This window comes from Orbicella faveolata, unplaced genomic scaffold (genome assembly GCF_042242905.1).
Source record: "Orbicella faveolata isolate gen_17 unplaced genomic scaffold, um_ofav_v1 contig_3, whole genome shotgun sequence".
NCBI lineage: Eukaryota > Metazoa > Cnidaria > Anthozoa > Scleractinia > Merulinidae > Orbicella > Orbicella faveolata.
Window position 1 is genome coordinate 5,639,628 of NW_028301558.1, and position 17,673 is coordinate 5,657,300.

General features: G+C 38.0%; 3 protein-coding genes across 3 annotated transcripts; 2 read left to right on the forward strand and 1 right to left on the reverse strand.

Annotated features, from left to right (window-relative positions):
• The first annotated feature begins 403 nt into the window (after nucleotides 1-403).
• Nucleotides 404-7,039, forward strand: LOC110068155 (ER membrane protein complex subunit 8-like). Its single transcript, XM_020775524.2, has 6 exons — nucleotides 404-696; nucleotides 2,593-2,669; nucleotides 2,800-2,869; nucleotides 3,003-3,050; nucleotides 4,501-4,547; nucleotides 4,905-7,039. The coding sequence occupies exons 1-6, from the start codon at nucleotides 502-504 to the stop codon at nucleotides 5,065-5,067; spliced, it is 600 nt and encodes a 199-aa protein (XP_020631183.1). The 5' UTR covers nucleotides 404-501; the 3' UTR covers nucleotides 5,068-7,039.
• A 596-nt stretch (nucleotides 7,040-7,635) lies between these two features.
• LOC110058484 (transmembrane protein 42-like) lies at nucleotides 7,636-12,011 on the forward strand. Its single transcript, XM_020765136.2, has 3 exons — nucleotides 7,636-7,884; nucleotides 9,825-9,971; nucleotides 11,290-12,011. Exons 1-3 carry the CDS (start codon nucleotides 7,723-7,725, stop codon nucleotides 11,431-11,433), a joined length of 453 nt encoding a protein of 150 aa, XP_020620795.2. The 5' UTR covers nucleotides 7,636-7,722; the 3' UTR covers nucleotides 11,434-12,011.
• Nucleotides 12,012-12,241: 230 nt separating this feature from the next.
• On the reverse strand, nucleotides 12,242-17,048 carry LOC149106172 (uncharacterized). The gene is made up of 2 exons (XM_089297517.1): nucleotides 15,511-17,048; nucleotides 12,242-14,251 (listed from the first exon to the last, which is right to left on the reverse strand). The coding sequence occupies exon 2, from the start codon at nucleotides 14,249-14,251 to the stop codon at nucleotides 12,527-12,529; it is 1,725 nt and encodes a 574-aa protein (XP_089153643.1). The 5' UTR covers nucleotides 15,511-17,048; the 3' UTR covers nucleotides 12,242-12,526.
• Nucleotides 17,049-17,673: the final 625 nt, after the last annotated feature.

Consider the following 17,673-nt stretch of genomic DNA (forward strand, 5'->3'; position numbering starts at 1 on the left):
TATAATTTATGCGATTCGTCAACGAACAAAAGCGGACAATTTGACAATTTGTAACTGTAAAAAACAAATTGACGTCAATTGTTCATGCGTCTGTCCTGTTGTTGACAATGAATTTTCTCATATATCTTTGACGATGTTACGACGAAATTCATGATTGATAACAGGGGGACAGACGCATGAAAAAATGACGTAGTATTTTCATCTGTTTTTTGTAAAATTTTCTGATGGCCAAGAAATACGCTGAAATTTTGACTGATAGCTGAAAATTCGCCGAAAAATAAACATACATACTACCGCGAGATGCATTGATCCAGGGCATTGATCTGTTAACAAAGAATACATTAAATACATTAGTCTAATAATAATTAAATTATTATTTATAAGTTTTGACGCGGTTACTCAGCACACGCATTTCTGAATCATCATGGCGGACAAAATTACAATATAGACGTTTGGTAGCTGAGATCATCAATTACAACCCTTGAGAGCGACATCAAAATAATGAAACTTCGATTGTCGCCGAGGGCATACGCCAAGATCCTCTTGCACACCTCGAAATACCCTCACAAAGCTGTGAATGGGGTTCTTTTGGGTGACGAAAACCTTCAAGATGGTGAAATTTATGTCCTAGATGCGATTCCTTTGTTTCATATTTGTCTTGGTTTGGCACCGATGCTGGAAGTTGCCCTGGCAAGAGTAAGAAAAACTTTTATTTACTTTATTGATTCGCTGTTTGACCAGTTCATTGAATAATTCGCTCCTAAAATGTTCGTTTTGTCGACTTGTCAGAGAGGTGTCACTCAAAAGCCATATATGTACATTACTTTAAATTTTTAAATTAGCTTGGTTTAGTTTTAGACTTAAGTTTGGTGGCGATTGAGATAGGAAGAAGAAATATCTAATTCCACGCTTGACGATCTTCGATGGGTGGTGCTTACAGATGCGTGCTAAGAAATCGAATTCGCTAATAGCAATCTGTTAAAGCTTATACTCTTGGGTGGAGAGACGCAAAATAAAGTGTGTTGGTCAGAACAGATCACACTGAATCAGGTTATGCTAGGGTTGCACCCTGATCTCCTTATCTGTAGCGTACTGTACTCAATTCACAATTGCATGACTGGCCCTTTCTTCATAGCTATGGACAGCCACAGTTTCGTATCCATGTTTTGGCAAAAATACCTCAGGAAAAAAAAAAAAACTGATCGATACTTGAGAATTTGTAAATTTGCAGAGCTGTCATGAAGGCCATATCCCATAACACATGTTAAGGTTGAGTATATTTGATAGGTCCTTGATGTCACAAGAGAAATTGCCTTTTGTTGATATAATTCACCCACAAAGTGACAACTGTGTTACGGGTGTGAGGGTCAAGGCCACAGGTGACTCAGAACTTAATGACAGCCTTGATTTGTGTTATGAATTATTGATTACATTGTAAAGCACCATTAGACAGTGTACTTTGATTTAGTTTGGTACTATGTTAGTTTGTCACTTTATTGTTTTATTGCCTGGATGCTTAGTTTAAATATACATGTACTGGCATGGCATAAAATGCTGGTTATAAGTCCCCTGCCCAGCTTATAAGCGTCCCCCCTGACTTCAATTGTACTAAAAAAATTCTGGTTATAAGCCCACCCCTCCCCTCACTAGCATATGGTGTTTGAAGACTGCAGACTGTGGACTACATTCATCATTTAGGCTTAATAGTACTCTGGTTAGCCTAAATATCACTCAAGTTTGCCTGAATAGCACTCAGGTTAGTCCATTTGTGGTTAGCCACAAGGGTTAGTGGAGCCAGGCAGCCAATAAGTTATTATATTGAATATAATAAACTGAAATAAAGGTCAGTTGACTAAATTACACACAATGAACCTGTAGTTAAGGTTAAAAACACAAAACACCTACTCAACACACACTTAGACCTTGCACAACACTTGAACAGTACTCACACAGTACAGCACTCACACCACTCCCAATATAAGTTCCCTCAGTAATGAGCAAACCTAATTTTTACGATAAGTGCAGAAATTCTTGCGTGGTCATTGGCTAATTTTTATCGTCAATAAGCGGACAGACACCTGAATTTATAATTTATGCGATGCGTCAGTGAGCAAGAGCGGACAATTTGACAATTTGTTATCCTAAAAAACAAATTGACGTCAGTTTTTCATGCATCTGTCCTGTTGTTGACAATGTCAGAATTTCGTCATAACTTTGTCAAAGTAGTCTGCGGTCCACTCAGCTATCGCCTCGTGGATCCACAGCTACTTTGATAATGTTATGACGAAATTCATGATCAATAACAGGACAGAGGCATGAAAAACTGATGTCAATTTGTTAAATCGTGTACAACATAATTTGAATTACGCCAACCCTTATAACCCAGATTTAAGGGTAATCTATACCTAGCCGATAGTTTATAGAACCAAACATTTTATGGTATATATATCCAGTTGCAAGTTATTTGGATTGTCACGGATCTGGTGAGCTTGCCTACTAGCTGTTAATCCAGTAATTCTGAGTTTACATCAGAAGCAGTGCACTTTGAAAAAAAATAATGCCAGATGTATTAATGGTGCATCATTTCTGTAGGTTGACATTCATTGTAAAGAGAGTGGCTTACAGATAGTTGGTTATTATCAAGCTAATGAACATATCAATGACAATAGGTAAGTTTTGATGTAACATGTAGAAAAGATATCTGTGTTTCTGTGGAATGTATATTGCACGGCTGTTTGGAATTCTCACACAGTCTTTCCCCACTTTTGATTAACTCTGTCTTTTTGCTCTTGTTTACAGTCCTAATGCAATATGCTACAAGATTGGTGAAAAAATATGTGACCAATTTAACAATGGTTTTATCTTAATGGTAAGTGAATACATCTTTGAGTTAAAAGACACTGACATTAATTTTAGGTTTATGCTCACGACTATGCAATGTAGTTGACATGTCTTTGCGACAAGCATTGACAAGTTGATCTTTCTGTGTTCTTTCTGGACAGGTTGATAATACAAAACTCTCTGTACCATGTGAAGAAATAGCTTGCAAGGTAAATAGTGTCGTGTATGTCCAGGTTCAAAAGTTATTGAATTTAATAGACCGACAAATGGAACAGCAATTACAGCCCCCCAATCCTCCCAACTCACCCCCAGTGTTATGTCCATCATATCTGATTCTCTTTAACAAAAAACCCTAACATTGCTCGTCCCATAAGGACTATGCCCAAAACATTTGGACTTTGTTTTGTTATATTTTGTGTGGATTACAGTGTACACTATACCCTAGTACTGAAATATTTACCTTTTCATGTGCTCACTTACCCATGTTAAAATTCTTAAATACCATGTACATTGTTCCATTTCAGGTTCTAATGTTTTCTGTTGCTATTTTCTTGAAATGTATAAGTTACTGTATAATTATAATTATATACATTTATACATGACCCATAGTGAAGTGCTGATCAAATCAATTGTTTTGCCAGCCACTGGACTGCTTTTAAATCCTCACTTGATTTTAACTCTGCAATATCCATCACACTACGATTGACTGTAATAAGACTATTAACGCCCAAGTCGCTAGTGGAGGGAAGGTGCCTACGAAACCCGGGGGCTGCAACCGCAGTCACATCCCCAAGGCGCTAGAACACCCGACTGGCCTGTCCAACCCGCAACCAAGCCACGAGCCCCCCACGCCAAGCCCCCTACAGGCACCCGTCACACTCAAGCCAGATTGCATTGGTGGAAAAAAAAACAATAAATAAATAAATAAATAAAATAAAATAAAATGCTGAAAAGAAAGGGGGGGATAGGGAGGGAACGCCGAGAACCGCTAAACTATAATTCAATCCACAACGCCACACTAACAGAGCGTATGAACACACTGCGAGCACATGGGACGACAACACATGTACTAACCAAATATACCGCTGGACAATGTCAGCCCCAAGGCTCTCACGACCATATGACTGTTGCAGACGCTACAGAAACGCACCAAACGCTAAACAAACGCTAACAGATGGCCAAGGCACTAACAAACGCCTACAAAAACACTACTGACCAGACTCACTCCTGGTCATAAACTATGTAAAATTTCATTGAACTATATCAAATGCTACAAAATGCACCAAACGCTAACCAAACGCTCACAGACGGCCAAGACACTGACAACCACCTATAAAAATGCTACTGACCAGACTAGCTCCTAGTCGTTAACTATGTTAAATTTCATTTAACTATATTTAATGGCTGACAAAAAGTTTTCCATTTCAAGAGTTACCATCAACATCAGGGGTGGAACACAACATTGTAGAAGGGAATGGGAGAAGGGAAGCAGGCCGGAAGAATCTGACAAAATGTTTGTATTCCAAGACCTTTGTAACATATTGTAGTCTTGGGTTAGAGGGCTATTGTAGCAATGATATCAAACCCTGTCAGAATTGACCTCAAGTTGTTAAGACAATTTACTTCTCATAAAGTAATACCTTGCTTTTTGTTTTGCAGTGTTTTGTAGTCCAAGACAATAAATGGAAGCCAAGTGACAAAGATCTGTATGTATCAGTGAAGTCATTAAATGATGTCTGTTGATGACAAATTTTTTTGGTTTGTTTTTCTTTTCTTGTGCCCATTCAGGGAGAAACATCAGAAAGAATTCCCATACTGCTAGTCAAATAATGTTGTAAATGGCAAATGGTTTTATAAGTTCTTAATAATAGTTTTTAATAAGTAGATGTTCAGAAAACATTCCTGGTGTCTAGAAACTTAAGGAGATGTTGCAAGACATTTTCAAAGGAAATATAAAGAACAATTCCTCATTTCTGTAGGACAACAGACTAAAATACCTGTGAAAGTTTAGAAAAACTGTGACAGCTGTGGAAGAACTCTTGCTTTCACTTGTTTCTTTGTAGATTGCTTGATGGTGGAGAAGACTCACTTGGTCTTGCTACAGAGCTTCTAGAGGGAAAAGCTTATCAGAGTCTTATAGACTTTGACAATCATCTTGATGACATCACACAAGACTGGCTGAACAAAGACATCAATAGACTAGTTGACATATCGCTCACAACTTAAATTTTATTAGTTACTGCCATTGATGAAAGTATTTCTATCAGAAAGAACTGCTCAAGAGTATTTTTAAGGCATTCAATAATATATGATCATGAATTCATTTTTTTGTATGTTACTTTTTCCTCATGAATATATCTTTGTTGTCTTATCATAGTTAGCACCTCTGAGATAATTCTTTCTTCTAGTTATTACAGTGCAAACCCTGTTAGAATGGAACTGTTGAGTTTTAATGGACTGGTACTGTTACAATGTAATTTTGTGGCTTCAGTAAATTTACAGCATGAGCGTTTTCAAATATAGTTTATTTTTGGCAAGCTTAACAATGCACCTAATATTAAATTGACATGCACTCTACTGTTGTTATTCTCTTTTGAAACAGGTCAAATATTCCAGAGAATGTTTACACATGTACCTTTTCCCAATATTGAACATACTTCACCCAATCAAACATGAAAACAGTAAAGGAGTTTAATCAAAGTCACACTTACCTGGTTGTCCTTCACCTCAAAGCTGCACTATCTTGTTCTAATTCGTTAATTTAGCCAGAAGACACATCAGCTCTTTGGAATACAGTTACGATGTGATATATCCTTCTCATGAATATTAGTCAGCCCCATTAAAATGTTTTTTGGTGAGGTCAGACATGGATTGTTATAAGTCAGGATTATTTAGTGAACTCCAGTGTGAAGTAGGCAGCAAAACATTTACCATAGCAAAAATACCGGCTGCTGGCACATTTTGACAGGACTGTATAATGACCAAGTAAAACCATAGGTTATTTAATAATTATTCCACAAGCAAGCATTGGATATGTGATGATAGATGACCAACGAGGTACATACCACTGAGGTGTTGATAATCATCCCATATCTAACAAATGTGAGTGGAATAACTCCTTAATTAAAAAATGCCAAAAAATATACAAAACTAAACTAAACTAAAAATAAGACACCCAAAAAAATATTCATACACTTACCATATTTGTAGAGCATGGTTTAATTGCTCATGTACCATGATGGCTAGGCCAATAAAACTCTTGAATTGCATTATACAATGATTCAGTTTTTAATAATACTCTTTAGAGCACAGATGGTACAAAAAAGTGTCTGGAAAAATTTAGTGAATTTATTATGAAAGTACTAGACAGTACAATCTCAACCCCAGTGAGTCAAGAATTTAACTGATATCGAGATCATTCCTTCCTGGACTCTGAAAAGTATTTCAATCCAGCTTTGCATGAGTGAAAACTGTACTATTATTATTCCCATTTTTTTCAAGTTGACCTGAAACTTTTATAATTTGTTATGTATTTTTGGCAAGTTCTGAAAACTGGAATTGAATGAAATTCTGAACAGAAATAATTTGTATCCAATGTAAAGGATTTGAAATCCGGAACCTTAAAATGCTTGAAATCAGGAATCCATAGAGACAGAATATGGAATCCAGCCAATCCAGTTGTTGGATTCTGGAATCCAGTGCTGCGGACTCCAGAATCCAAGACTGTTGGATTCCTTTACATGGGGCAATATGTAGGTCACATCAAGATTTAGACATCTCGTTACTGTAGGTAGAAAGATGAACAATATTAATGTCATTGTGGTCTCTGGTTACAGAGAGAAAAAATTTCCTGAAAAATATAGACCTTTGAGATGCTTCACTCACATGCTTGAGCTCTTGTAAGAATAACAGTGTTTAGGGATATATATATCTACTACTTTCTATGACAATGCACTTGTCTTTTATATATCATTGTTTGTTAAGTGTGTTTATCTGGCAGGACTTTTCATGCATTTGTTTGCGGTGGAGTGCAAGTGCTTTGCTGGTTCTGTGCACCGGTGAATTTCTGGTTACATTGCAGAAACTGAAGCACTTGGGTCACAAAGTGTAAAAATTCCATCTGTTATGAAAACTAATTATTATTATTATTGTACCACATTCTTGCAATTTCATAATAAACTAAATTAGTATAACACTATCTATGGATACTACTGAAATCTATGTACAGCTGGCTGGTTATAATAATACTACATTATTACGGGGTCTTGAAGATTATGAGTAGCCAGTATCTACTCAAACGTGCCTTTGATCAAAATGCACTGTGCTGCAAATCAAGACCTCTTTAGAAGACAGTGAATCCTTTTAACTGCATTTCAAAACAAGAACAGTGCTGAGGAATTTACAGAATAGTTTTGTAGATTAAAATGAAAAATTGTGCAGTTCCAGAAAGTATCCATATACTCTTCCAACAGAAGGGATTGGAGTTTCCTGTGGTGGGAGGGGTCTGTAAGACCAAAAAATTTAAAGAAATGCATGAAGCTTGATTGGAATTTCCAGAGGTGGGAGGGGGGGTGCTTAGCAAAAATCTCTTCTGTGGCATAGGACTGTAAGTATACATTCCCATTATGGGCAAAATGTATGGGGACTTTACTGTGTTTGACCTGAATAAGGTAAAAATGAATTGAAAGAAGCTGGTGATGGTAAAAGTAGCCCATAGGACAAATAACCTTCCCGTTCAATTTCCTATGTTTTCTTCCCTTTCATTATATTCCCGACTCTCTCTTTCTGTTTGCCTCTGTACCCAATCCCACTCGGCTGCGCGTAAATGCCTGGGAGATATTGTGTCTGGTGCCCTTAACTCCAAGAAAAAAACATCTCGAGATGTTCGGATTTGTTCATGCTGTTTCTGCTGGATTTTGTGCAGCTCTAGCGTCTACTTGCGCAAAATTAGCCATGTCTCCGGATCTACAAAGGAAGATTTGGTGCGACTTTTTACTTCAAGGTGTTTTTGGCGGCTCCACGCTTACGCCGCTTTGTCACACGGTTAGTTCTGAAATAAAATAAAGTTAAGCTTAGACGTTTATTTCCCTGTTTTACATGTCTTGTGCAAGTTCATACCTCAGCAAAATAGTTGTGGTAGAAGGGGATCCATACACAGAGGGTTTGAAGTCTTTTAAAGTGAAAAAGTGCGACAGCGAGTGCAAGAACAAACGGGATCCCACGCAATCTGTTTTGGCGAGTGATGGACACTGACCTCTAGTCCATGGACTGCCCTAATGGACTACCCAAATGGGCTACCCCTGAAAATAGTGTTCCGAATGAGTGCTATTTAATGTTGTAAGCTGCTGGTATACCCATAACTTCCGCATATGTTTACATCCCATAATTGCACTTAATAAACAAATGCTGAACACAGGACGTTCGCGCGAAAATTTTCCAGTCGATAGATTTTTTTTAGATTTTTACTGCAGTCACATAATGATTTACCTGTGTCAGAAATGCAAAAAAAATTGGAGGTCACCGACTGCGTTTCAGAGATAAAGTGTGTGGAAAACAACTTTCACTTTTAAACATTGGCACACGTAATTCAGCATGGTCTACAGGGGTTGATAAGTAAAGATATCGAAGCTGAGTCAACGGAAGCAAACCATCTTAGTCATATTTTGTAGAAGTGGGTCTGTTGTGTAAATAATTCCAAATTTTACCAATGTTTTCACAAAACTTAACCCTTCAAGAGCCATTTGAAACCGCCACACAGATAAACAAAGAGCTAAAAAAAACGGAATTTAATGGTGCATAATTTTTGCAAAAAATTCAAACTTCTAGTCGACAGATTTTCTTCATTTTTTCACTAAACTCAGAAAATCGGTAAAGAAAATGACCCATCAAAAGAAAAATAGGGGTCACGGAACGTCCAAGATCGTTGAATCCAGGCTAAGCTATAGCAATGGCCATCTGTCCTATTATTGTTCATTTTATTACTTAGCATGCGCTCTTGCAATTGTGCATGACGTGGCGTGTGAATTTGTGTACGCAGTAAGGATGTGCAGAAACAATTAGCTTGCACGTCCATAAATGGTCTTAAAAGCATACACTCAAACAGCTCAGCTGTAGTTATGAGTATCAGGATCCTACTTTAAATACTGTAACCAAAATTAACATCTTGAAAATGTTCCAAAATAATGTTGCGAGCAAACAGCCTGAATCTAAATGTTTACAACACATTTGAGAAAAACACTGGTCACTGGGACTAAATAACTTAAGTGGAAAAGCAATTTCCAGTAATTTCCAAGGGGCATTCAAAAGGGGAGGGGGAATTTTGGCCCTTGCACTGGATCTAGCTTTGTATATTGCAGAGCAATATTTAGAATAGACATGATTTCATTTATAGGTGCCAGAATAACATGCTTTCTCACACACCACAGCTGGTTGCCATATCAAGCTGACAACCATTTTTCACTTATTTTGTTTCACTCAGCCAGTGAAAAAAACCTTTAAGGCAGACTATCCTGAGCCTTGAACATTGTAAACAATACCCCTAAGTCATGGTAATACTGAACAATAGGGTTCCACTTGTCTATTTTGTGTTCAGTGGTTCCAGAACAAGAATAAGTATAGCAGCTTACAGCTCTAAATGGTACTCATTTGGAATATTTTTAAGGGTAGTCCATTTAAGGGTAGTCCATTATGGTAGTCCATGGACTTGGGGTCAGTGTTTTGTCCATCACCCAACATTATTTATTACGTGCTTTTATTATGTTATTTTCAACTCCTAGTATAGTTCCACTGTTTCAGGAGTATACTTATTAAAGATTAAAGATTAAAGATTCGTCCCTCCCTGTGATTGGGGCTCATCCTCATGCAAAACAAAGACATCTGCCACCAAACGTGGGGCCCACCGGTGGGACTTGGCACGGCATTGCTGGCTTGTTGATTAAAATGTTATGTTTCAGCTACTAAAATTGTATTTTCTGACATTTCAGATTGTTATTTTTGCAAGAATGTCTTCCTTTCTTCTGGTATTCTTTTTCAATGCATTGATGTGGACATTATTTGTGAAGTCTCTGAGAGGATCGTCGACTTCAGCTACAGCAACTGTGACAAATACAGGCTCGAACTTCATTTTCACTGTAAGTACAAAATTAAGTATAAGTACTGTAAGCCTTCCTAAAGTTTCAAAGATGACTTCATTATGGAGAACAAGTTCCATAATTTTTTGGAAAAATCTTAGTTAAAGCTCACATAAAATGTGTGATTTTTTTCATCCAATCAACTAATCACTCTTGAGTTCTCCAAAAGTGGTAAGGCCGTAATCATAATGTGTTTCATTTCTTTGCTTTTTCTGGATGAATTTGAGTGTGGGAGACTGGAAAATAGCAAGCATATGTTCCTCCTATTAGCTAAAATTGGATTCTGTAAATTGACCAAATTAAAAAATGAGCATCATTCTTTCCTTTAAAAATGTTTGCCTTGGTTTGCAATTGTATTGGCATTGGAAAATAAAAATGTTCAAGCCATAAAAGATATGTAAATTTTATAAAATATGACAATGGGAAGAAAACACTTCCAAGGGCAAAACCCTCGCACCTGATTTCGGGCAATGCCTCGGTTAGCTATCGATGGATCAAGTTATACGTCCACCTTTGTTGTATACCAAATTGCACTTGTTTGACTACAAATGCAAAAGATCAGTTCATCTGACAGCCATTCGGATGAAACACTGTGGAGAAAGCTCTGTGACTGCTTGACAATGTCACACCAACAAACTGAACTTGTGACTTTTGTTTTGTTTTGTTGCTAAGTGATCTAATTATAATGATCTCTTGAATTTTAAAACATGTGATTAAAATTGCTTCCAGTAAACACGCACATGATGAAATGATCTGCTGTTGTAATTTTTCAGCGAATTCGGGAGCAACAAAACAAGGCTGTTTTGTATTATTCAAATTGAATAAAATTACTGCAAATTTAGTCTTCAGTGCCGTAGGGAGTTGGATTAACTAGGACATTCAGTTTCACAGTGCAGGAGTACTTATTGAGTCTCAGCCTGAAAAGACAGTCATGTTCATTTGTATAACTTATATCACTTATAGTATTGAGACTTTAAGATGTATGCACTGAAATTTCGTCAAACTACAGCATTTTGAATCATTTTATGTATTTTTGGCATATAATAAGCCTGTGAAACTACCACCAGGAAGAGAATGTGACTCAAAATTAAGACCCCTGTAATCTCATCTGTCATGAACAACAATCTCCAGTAACCAATCAACCAGGTCAGACACATTGCGTGGCCAGTCACAGGAACTTAGACTTTACATGCCAACACTCCAGTGCCAACCTCTTCTAATGATAGTACGGCAAGCTAGCGATTCTAAAGCTTAAGATGCAACTTAGACAGTCAAGTACTTTAAAGGCTCCGTACTGAACGAGGGTTATTTCTTGCAGGCCCTGTTGGGTTGCTTGCTGTTTGGCGAGGCATTGTCTGCGAGATGGTGGTTAGGCACATCTCTGATTCTCACAGGATTGGCTTTGATTCATTATAACAGTGCACCCTTAACCGATGATCACCTTCGTGACAAGAAAGAATAAATAACAAAGGCTTATGTTTGGTGGCAATGTAACCCCCAATGTTTGAGTATAGAAGTGTATTAGGCCTGCATTGTTGGTATGAGAAGAGCAAAAACGATTGTCTTTCAGGTTGGACTATTGCCTTCCCCCAATCAGATATATTACATGATGGATTGGTATTCAAAGATATAGCAAGCTTTGTGCATGCCTTCTGACAACTACAAAACTGTTTCCACCTACATGGCATCCACACAATTAAGAGTTTTACGTTTGATGGTATCTTTGTTCAGATGTCTTCAGCTGCAATGAGATCAAGTCATACTTGTTTGTAGTGTTGTGAAGCAGGTCAAAACAGAAAGGTTTTTATCAGCTTTCAGTTTCTCTGAAGGATCTGTTTTAATGATTGTGCGTCAAATCAGGAAAGCAAGGCAATGCTGAAAGCCCAAGGGTGACATTTTGTTACTACTGCATTGTCTCCATATTGTGCTAACACAACTCAATGTCATCTTCTAAAAGTGATGCCTTAAGACATCATGTGAGACTTGACAGCTTGAAGATTGAGACAAAGGTTTGAATTAAAAGAAATGTTTCTTGTTGCACTTGCCTCTACATTTTGAAGATATCCTATTCAAAACCTTGTAAACTAGATATAAGGACAGTCACTATAATTGACCACAACAACTTGTGATTCATTTAAAGTGCTAGTGATACTGTTAAATCCAGGTAGTGACCAATTTTGAGAAGTAAAACTAAGCTGGTGTAAGGAAGTTCTGATATGACAAGGGTTTGTGACAGCCTAGGTTGTAATAATTATGGGGAAAAACATCCCTTGTTTTCGTTGGCATATTTTAATTTTGGGTGACTTCTTACATATATCTTCTTTTACATTCTCTTTAAAGTTCACTCTTTTCTATTTACTGCCTTGTTTTGCAAGCATTGTTGCTTGTGGGAGTTCTCCTTTATCGTTTATTTTTATATGGTTCCTCTGGTTGTTCAAATATTTTCACCTTAGTTTTTACTTTCGTTATCACCTTTTTTTCCTTTGGAACCTTTTTCTTTGAACATTTCCTGGGCTTAGCATGTGTTTAAATTTATTTGATTTCTTGTTGTAATCCTAATCACTTTCACTATCAGACTTATCCTCACTATCATACACGTAATCCTTATCATTAACATCATCACTTTCAATGTCATCATCATCATCATCATCACTATCATCATCACTTTCATCACTAGAATCACTTTTATCATTACTCCTGTTATGTCCATTGTGATAAAGGTCTCCGTTCATAACATCATTATCATCGCCGTCTTCATCGTAGTCATCGTCATCATCATCATCGTCATCAAATTTATGATTACTGTTGTACCAATTACGGTGCTCATTAACATCATTGTCTCTGTCTTTGTTAGTAGTTTTATCTTGCTCCATAACCTCTCCAGAGCTTCCAAAACTCTCTTGTGTTAAGAAAGTGTCCCCTCCACACCAATCTCTTATAATTTTTCTTGTTATAGCATCTAACTGAAACATATTTTTATCATAATGGTGCAAATTAGTGTTATTCTCACTGTCACTTATGTCCGTGTTTGCTGCAGTTTCTATGTAGTAAGTTTCAATGCAATTATTTTGTGTACCTAGAGTTAAATCCGTAGGAGTCACATTTTGAGCCTTCACTGCAGACAGTTGAGTGACTTGTGTTGCATGACAATCTGGCAAATTCTCTTTTGTCACGCAAATGCCTGTGTCCGATGCCTCCCCCTTTATTGGTGTAGTGATACATGTTCTTGTTTTGTCACTTAAAGTGATGCAATCTTCTTGAAGGCTTTCAATCTCTAAAGAATTCAGCTCATCAACCACAGAATCATGTGTTTCCACCCTCGCATGATCTCTATGAAACACATTTCCCATGAGCTCGATTGAACTGTCAGAGTCATCCTCAACAGTATAAATTTCTAACTTATTCGAACTGGATCTCCCATTTGCTTTTTTATCTTGGATATTACCACATTTTCTTTGGATTTTCTTGGGTATTGGTTTAAAATAAGTTTCTATTCTTCTCATTTTAATGTTTTCCCCATGAAAGGACTTTCTGTCACTTGATTTGATTCGTCGTTTTCTTGATTTCTTTTGTGTTATTTGCGATGGATTCTTTTCTGTACTTTTTATTGGTGATTTGGATGAAGATAAGGTCGTAGGGGCATTTTTCTCTGCAAATGTAGGCTTCCAGTTTCTGGTCCCTTTTCTCCGTGTTTGCTTTGACCCCTGGGAAGATGGTGCCTTTGTATCCTCTTTATCCTTCGTGCATTTTGTGGCATTGTGTGACTTCACACAAGAACTGTCACGCACCTCAATTCCCCGAGCTGCATTTCTGGTATTAAAGGAAGCCTGTAAATCTCTCAAAAGGCGCCGCAAATAGTTATCTGGATCAAACAGATCTGTTACCAAGAACTCAAAAGAGACGCATTTTTGGTCATTAAAGTTACATCGAATGAACGGCTGTCTGTCAATTTCGGCTCGGTAATTGGCTTCATTAAACTCTCCAGATTCATTTAAACTTTTGCGAACGGAGGCCATCTGTTGAACAAGCTCATGAACTTCTTCCGGTTCTAGAATAATCCGTCGTAAGGTTTCAATGTCTTCAGAAAGGAACATTTGCGTCAAAAAGTAGATAAAGTTAAATTGCTGGCTTTCATCAAACGTGATACTCTCCCAGAAGTGTATGTTGGAATAGTTCTTGAGTTTTTCTCTCAAAACACTTGTCCTACATCCTGCGAGAGAAAAATGAATCACCCACGCCGATAACAAATATTCATCTTCTATTGTTGTCTCGTTGATCATCTACAAAAGAAGAATGAAAAAATTCGTTTGAAAGACTTTTTAAAAAGTGTTCTTGCGTGCAGGTTTCGTAGTTTGCGACAAACGGCGCGTGAGTAACGTGGTTCACGCGCGCGATATTTTGGCATCGTGTTGTTTCGCTTTCTTTCACTTCCGGGAATATTCTTGTTTACGAAACGGCAACTGCTGCAAGGCAATTAGTTCAATAACGGTCCCAAATGTGTACTATTTTCTCTTTCAAATGAGTCAATGATTCGTTATAATTGATTCTGGGTTGGCAAAGGCGCTAGTCAGCTTGGCCTTTTCTAAAACAACTCATTTTAGATCTAGATCTTTTATTAGAAATTCCTGCAACGACGCCTGAGAATATGAATGTTTGTCGCACGTGATTTCCGACACTCTTGGGAAAAACTTGAAGGATTTCTCAGTCTCAAGGTCTCTTTTCACCGTCCTGAATTTACAGTTGCCACATTTCAAGCCCAAGGGAAAAAGCGGTTGGTGAACGGCCAGGGTATTTTGCAGAACCTAACCGCCAAGTGAGAAGGTCGCAGAACGCCAAATGCAAATGTAGTTTGTTTCACTCATGTTTGCTTGCGGTTAGTTTTTATTTGTTGGAAAGGACAGCATTATCTTGTATTTAGCCCTTTCCAACGCGTGCAACAATGAATGAACTAACCGCAAGAAAACAGTGCATTCGGCGTTCTGCAAAATACCAAGCCTGGAGCTACGCGTGACCAAATGGCGTGCTAAAATTCAAATTAGCGCCAGTTTCAACAGAAAAAATCCGTCGAAATCTTCCACCACGGACGAAAAACAGCCCAGTATTTACTGCAGTTCCTTCATTTGACAGTTGCATATATCTCCGTAAAACATCCAGTATTTAGCTTAGCAAACTGCGCAAATCTTGTCTGCCCGTAACATAGGTAAATTATGTATTTGACCTGGCTGTGAACTGACGATATAGCGCTCAAATTATAGAGGCCCGCCGAGATACTGAAATAGAATGTATTCTTTGCAGCTGTGTCAATTAAACCCTGCGAGTAAAGCCTTGTTTTGCGCTTTTTACCGGCACATAAAGGAGGATGTACTCGCACGGTATGCTGAATTGTGTCCAGTAGGAGTGTCAAGACGTCGTCCATTGCAAATATTACTGACATAAATGAGCGCAGTAATCAAGTCTATTTTATATTTTAAACTCGTCGGTTCGTTTAAAATCATTAGGTCTGAAATGAAATGTTTCCGTAGAAAAGCTATTGAATTACCTTGTAAGATACTGAATCCAGAGTCACGCGGTAATTTCAGGCATTGCACATGCTCGACAAAATTTGCCACCTCCTGTGTACTGCTCTGATGATATGAATCTGTTCGCTACCGCTTATGCAAACATCAGGTCAGGTTAAGTGTACTCGCTTTGGCTTGTGACTGTGGCCAGACGCTACAAGGTTTGTCTTGCATTCCCTTCTCGTGTCAACATTGCAGTATAAATCTCTCCTCAAACAATCCTTGCTGCTTCTGACCGCGGTGGCATGTGCAAGAGTCGCGGCATAACAGGCATTCCTTTGCACCAGCGATCTACATCGGCATGCATAAATTATGCAGACTCGTTCCACGCGTCATCGTGCGCTTATCGCTACCCTCTCATTGAAGACAAGAAAGGACATCTAAACGCGAGGCGCAGAAAAACGTTTATAACACGCAAAACGTGCACGGGAGCGAGCGATTCCGTGAGTTTCAAAATAATTTGATTTCCTCATAATGTGTTTTACCTTTGTAATCGGTGCAAGAGATTTGTCCCAGGAATAAATACCTTCTTATTGTTTTCACGAGTGAACCTGTCTCGGGGACGAATCCCTCTTAGCACTGCATAGTAACAGGACAAGATTGGTTTGTTCTTTGTTTGTTTATTCAGCCTGTGAACACTCTCCTTAGTAAGGTGGTATAGGGTGAAAAAGGACAAGCGGGGTAGCCCGAGCGCGTTGGATATATTGTTTTCGCCTCCACCCTACTCAGGAGAATGTTGGCAGGTTATATTTTAGGTTGTTTCCAGTGATAGAGCGATTTTAATTTGATTGTCGAAAAGTGATTGGTTTTGCATCAACTACGCTACACGATTGGCTTAAAAAAACTCGCGCCACTTTTTCATCCAATCAGAAGTCAAACCGAGACTCACTCACACGTTTTCCCGCGCTTTGCGTCAGCTACGTGTAATTACTTCGAGTCTTGATTGGTTCACTGGAGTGTCTGTGACCTTTGTGATTGGCTAAAGTGATTACATTGGCTTTTGTGTTACGACACTCAGTTGAAAAACGCTCTAACACGGTGTAGTTCGCCTCTCGACCACTTTGAAACGCCAACAAGAACTTTCCAGGTGGTCAACTGCACCTGAAGCACGAAGCCCGCGTCTGGTCTTGAATTGTAACCATTTTCCAATCTCTAAATGTTAATTCTCCTTACTGACCGTCTTATAATTCGTTGAATGCCGCTGGTGAGAATTCGGAGGTATATCATGATAATTTCCATCATGTGATGATATTATTTTTATTCTCGCTATCCGGCTACTTGGTAATGCATTCATATATTTGGGAGAAGTTAGCTCTACATCACAATGAAAGGGTGGTTGAATGGCCAGTTAGTAATTGGTGGTCTGTATCTCCTAATGTTGTCTGCCTGTGACTTTCAAATCCAATAGGTCATTTCCGAGGTACTTTGTGCTTGGACTGAAAACATTCCTTTAGCAGATGCCTTTACACCTTTATGTCCATGCTAATCAAACTCGTTTTCATGTATCAAATGTTATATACTAAACCTAAGTTCTTTGCAGCTGATCTGACAACTTTGGATGTGCTTGAGAGTGTTCAGGAGTGTTGGTTAAGTTGTCTGATTGGTAGATAAGATTGGGCACTTCGAGAACTACTCCAGTCTTTTTTTTTAGAAACTCTGAGGTTGCCTGCTTGCCTGCGAAAGTAAATAACGTTCTTTCAAATAATGTAACCTTCTTTAATGCTAAATTACGTTGTTATACAATAGGCAGATATTTGCCTTTCGTCAAATGTAGTAATATTGGTGTTCAAAATTAATAAAACTCTTAGCTTATTTCCTACTATCAACTGCGATTTGCCTACACAGACGCGAACCCAAGTAACAGTTATAAATGCTAACGCGGCATGCACTAACTGCTTTGTAGTCGATAATACGTATAAGTTCAAGGAAATTGTCAGTAACATAACTTATACCTACGGTAGGGGAAAGATTCATGAAATTTGCACTGATGTATCTCTTAAAAATAGTAATTACAGAACTTAAAGGCCTGTCCAAGTGGGAAATGTTTGGCGACCAAACATCATCAAACATTGTTTGGTGACCAAACATGCTGATGTTGAAGTGAGTGGCCAAACGGTTAAAACATGTTTGATCAAACACAGATC